General features: G+C 32.6%; 1 protein-coding gene across 3 annotated transcripts in view; it reads right to left on the minus strand.

The window, feature by feature from the left end:
• LOC106478446 (cytohesin-1-like) overlaps positions 1-5,236 on the minus strand; it is a 64,467-nt gene that overhangs the window by 48,202 nt on the left and 11,029 nt on the right. For 2 of the 3 annotated variants that reach the window (XM_022382037.1, XM_022382036.1), the window contains exon 1: positions 1,469-1,908. The exons of the other annotated variant lie outside the window; for it this stretch is intronic. In XM_022382037.1, coding sequence (XP_022237745.1) covers positions 1,469-1,553 — 85 coding nt within the window. In that variant the 5' untranslated portion in view covers positions 1,554-1,908. Of the gene's footprint in view, positions 1-1,468; positions 1,909-5,236 lie in introns of those variants that run through there. 3 annotated transcript variants of the gene reach the window in all.

A 5,236-nucleotide genomic window follows, 5' to 3' on the forward strand; every position in this document is an offset into this window, starting at 1 on the left:
ATATATATATATATATATATATATATATACACACACACACACACACATTTGTTTACTGTTAAGCACAAAGCGTCACAGTGGACTACTTGTGCTAACCACCCCAGGAATCAAGCTTCAAATATTAGCGTTATTAGCCATCAGGATTACCGCTACTAAAGGCAAGAAGTCGTTCTCGAAAAGCAAAAATATACCCTTCCATGACAATAATATCTTTATTTCCGACATTTAGTCTATGTACACGGTTTTCTAAAAGAACTTTAATCTGATAAACTTTATACCTGAAGCACAGGATTTTAGGGCAAATTTTAAGGAGAGTAAAATATGTCAAACAACATAAAGTAACCCTCTTCTGAAATATTGCATAGCTGTCAAAATATTTTATCTTTATCACTGCTACGCCCAGTGTCAGATACAATTTTAGATAAATATAAAAACAAAACAGACGTGTTTTAATATTTTAAACTGAAACTTAAATTTTTGGAAGTTTGAAGGAGAGTACCCTATTTTTATGGTGATACAAAATTCACAACTCACATATTAGTGCTCTAGAAAGAAACGTTTGTGTTTGTTTGTTACCGATTTCGCGCAAAGCTACACGAGGGCTATCTGCGCTAGCCGTCCCTAATTTAGCAGTGTAAGACTAGAGGGACGGTAGCTAGTCATCACCACCCACCGCCAACTCTTGGGCCACTCTTTTACCAACGAATAGTTGGAATGACCGTCACGTTATAACGTCCACACGGCTGAAAGGGCGAGCATGTTTGGTGTGACGGGGATTCGAACCCGCGACCCTCAGATTGCGAGTCGAGCGCCCTGACCACCTGGCTATGAGATCGAAACGTATCGCTCGTGGAAGTGAAAGAGCTAACAATAATATTGAGAAATGTAGTTGAAATAAATGCATCAATCTGGTTAAAACAAAATGTTAGTGAGATAATAAACAACAATATGTAACAGTCTTATGTTTATACGGATAATTATAGAAAAGAGGATGAAGACAATGTCCACTGGGTCATCTAAGCTTAATCTCCGTTAAAAGCGTGATACATAAAATGTACTTGATATAGACGGCTCCGGTGAAATATATGTCCATTTTATATCGATGTGTTTGTTCCAAGTACTTTTCTAAATAATTTCTTTTAGAGCATTTTGCAAACTTATATTATTTACTTCTCACTCGTGTATTTTAATACTGTTTTCATACACTACTTGGTAAATCACAGCACATATTTTAATTTCAAGTGTTTTTGCTCTTCTTTTATCTTGATTATAATAGTTATTAGAGTTTCCTTGAAAATTTTTTATGAAAACCATATATACATTTTAATGTCTAATAACAGCTAAAGCAAAACGACTGAGATTGGTGTTAACTTATGATTATATCATTATATTGCTGTTTGAGGGATAACGTTTAACTTATTTTAATACAAAACTATTCGATAATTTATAATCTGACAGTAATACTTACAGTGAATTTCCAAATCATTCATATTCATTTCTTCACGATGGGCAATTATACGGGATATAAATGAACTCCCCTCGTGTAACGACATGTTATGTTAAAAGTAACAGTAAACGATTGTTTAATTCTAGTCTAGCACTGTACATGCGCATATCTCATAATTCCACAGCATTATAACCACCTGATACAAAGCACACTAATGTTTTTACTGTACAACAAAACTGTGCAACACGGCAAGTTAGTGATGCCCCGGACTCAGAGTACGTGACGTATGACAGTACAACGAATAATATATTCTTTATCATAAATGTTGCCGAATATTTGAATACACACAAGTTAATAAATTTTTCAAGGTCAGCGAAGTCGTAAAAACGAACTGTCATTCAAATTCATCAGCTAAGCGCACTATATTACAGGATAGTAGAGCCTTATATTTCTCGATCTGTTTCTTACTGAAGAGTAGGCGCAAATATAGAAGGAAATGAGTTACCCAACTTACAGGAAACAAACACGTACACAGGAGGAAACCGATTACCTCGTGAAACGCGGAGCTACGCGTGAATACCCACACTAGTGACACATCGTATCCGTCGTTTTCAGGAACAAAATTACGTCATGACCCATATAATACAGAGAACTCTGAAAATACATCTCAAAAGAAACTTCGTTAAACAAAAAATCTCTCACAAACAATGTCTTTTTGCTGCAACATTAAAACAAAAACTACCGGTCCAGACGACCAATTCGGCTTTAAATTTGGCAAACATCACTGTCGTTTCTAAAGAATAAATTATTTCACTACCTATATCATACAAACTGCGCGAGTGTGATCGCTATAAACTTGAAAACAAGCCAACCCTAGAAAACAAAATAGCGATTACAGATAAGTTGAAAAACGTTATATGCTACATCGTTTTAAACAAGTGTATAGTCGCGTAATTAAGTATTTTGGCGCGTCTCCTGTCGTTTTCCAAGAATAAACTTAAGCCATTCACTACCTATATCATACAAACTGAGTGATCGCAGCTAAATTCAAGAGACCTAACAGAAAACATCAAAATAACGAATAAATTTCTTTCGTGTTTTTATTTTAATAAAAGGCAGTTTATTTAAATAAAATGCGCTTTCGAAGTTTATCTATTATTCTGAAATCTTAATTTTAACATGTTTAGAAACAACCCCAAATACAGGTTTCTTAATATATAAACATTCAAAAATATGTATTTCATCCAATTTTCTTTCGCCTGATAATATTATTTAACATTAGTTTCGAGTACTTTACAATGATGAATATACTATAAAAAAATAAGTCTGCTATAACGTCATTTTGTTACATCCACCAGTTTGGGATTGTTTACAAACTATACAAAAAATATAGTCTGGAACAATGTAATTTTAAATTGTGTGCTATTAAAATAGCAATTGACTTGTATTTTAGGTGCCTTTTCTTAAGTAAAAAACCCATTCCAGTTTTTATTTTTTTATACTTTCATTGAATCACGTAACGTTAAAATGTTTTCAGAATTAATATTACGTTTATAAACATTATTATACATTGACTTAATATATGTAAAATAATGCCACCCTAAATCTCCTATGCTGGATGAACCTCGTGATATATTACAATTACGGATGGAAATATAGTTTACAGCAAGCGTCCTCGTATGATGATTTAATACATTGTACTTACAGGTTTTAGTGTACTGATTTATAACATTTATCATGTCTTGTCAGGTTGTTATACATGACTGACTTCTTAATTTATTATTTTTTTAAATCATTTTAGTCCTAAACTATATGGTTTAGCTACTGGTTAAAATCTTATTTTCTATGATGAATATTAACTAAACGTATTGTAACCTGTAATCGTACTTATATAAAAAATAGATAAAATACTTTGTTTATCCAGTTTCCAGGTATGCCATTTTCATAACTTATTTTAAATCACTCTGCGTCCTTAAAATATTAGAAAATTAGTCAACTTCAAAGTGTTTATGGGTTATATTTCAAATTCAGTATGTTACTTTAGCTTGGTTATAAGTGAAAAGCTCAGAATTATGCTGATGACTGTACTTTCTTTTGTTCCACCGCAGGTTCAAACATTACTCGAATGCAATTTACCTAGTTAAAAAAAAAAAGTTCGATAACTCAACAATTGTGAGCTGACATAGTACGTAAAGGAACGTTTCCTGAAACGTCTAATGATATAACGGCACTAAATCGTAAATGGTAAGTTTTATTTATTTTGCAACCAAATAAAAAACTTTATGATTTCGATTATTCATTGGCCCTCTGGTGAAAGTCAGTTAATAAACTGCATTGCAAAGCTGTAGCTTTAAAGCTGTAAGCTCAGTTAAACAATCTAAGATCCCTTGTCAGGATTTACAAACGTAAACCGTCCTAATAACAAGCAAAATAATCTTGGATTTTGGTTTAAAATGTCATTTTTCTGCACTTGCTATCAAACACTGGCAGAGTTCTGCACAATGCAATGGATTAACGACAAAAACGTATACAATATACGTGTTGAACTGAGAATAAAAGCAAAACAGTAGTTTAAACAAACCCGAAAGAAATAACTCTAGAAAACCTGTTTAAAACCTTTAGAATAATACACTCGAAAAATACTACTTATACTGAACTATAACTCGCATAAAGTAGAAAGCAACAGACAAAACTGCCATAAGTACAATGCTCTCTCCCTTTCAAGGTAACCTACTGTACTTCCGAAAGCTAGGTTGAATGTGCTATGAAACTGGAGGCTTGGCTTGCTTACAGAACTACCAAAATTTCCAGGTTTAGCGGTATGTGTGTAACCACAACTGTAGACATTTTGCCATGTACAACTTTACCAGTGGTCACACTCTCCAAACCCAAGCATTTATAATGTGGATATCCCATGTTAGGAGAGCTTTAACGTTTCTCTCTCGTGGCTCGTGTATTATATACAATATCAACAAACTATTAAGTAACAAAGTTAACTACTGTTAGTAAATAAACTAACTCTTAACGTAAACACACTCAATACAGGATGCAGGAAAATATTTACGAAATTGAAAATTTCTTTATGGGTTTACTTTTATTTGGTTACATATAATAATATCATTAATCATTATAAGGCCAAGTAAATAAAAACAATGTTTAGCGTCCAGAGTTTTAAAAAAAATGGAGGAGGTCTTATTTTTTATTCACTTATTTTTGATGGCCTCTTTTAAAGAAAGTTTGCACCATTTTTTTCATGATTGTTGCTTGTTTTCAAAAGGTTCATGTCAAACAGAAGTCTTCTTTGTTTCATTATTTCATCAAAACGATACAGAATTTATAACAGGAAAATGGAGAAAATGAATCAACTGTATTCAGAAGTCTTTGTATGATCGAAAAACAATAATTCAAAACGGAAAAAATTGCCAAAAAAAGTGGAGGAGGCGGTTGCAAAAAAGGTAGCGGGCGGGGACGCTAAACATGTATTTATTTATTTTTTACTTGGCCTAAACACCACATGTCATTTACAAACCATTTTCCATAATCTCAAACTATAGAAACAAAAACTCATATAAGCTATTTATTTCAACTGTGCTCAAATGCATTTGAAAGATCAATAAGGAATCGTTAATTCTTTTATATAACATAATCGTTGTAGAGTTAAACAGCACAATTTATTAGAATATCCTGAGTTTATTATGAAATCAACTATAAAAAAAAAGACTAGTAAGTTGTTGTTTGTTTTAGCGAATGTACACAGCGTGGTCACAAGTAAATAGACACCAACTTTTC

This window comes from Limulus polyphemus, unplaced genomic scaffold (genome assembly GCF_000517525.1).
Source record: "Limulus polyphemus unplaced genomic scaffold, Limulus_polyphemus-2.1.2 Scaffold212, whole genome shotgun sequence".
Lineage (NCBI taxonomy): Eukaryota > Metazoa > Arthropoda > Merostomata > Xiphosura > Limulidae > Limulus > Limulus polyphemus.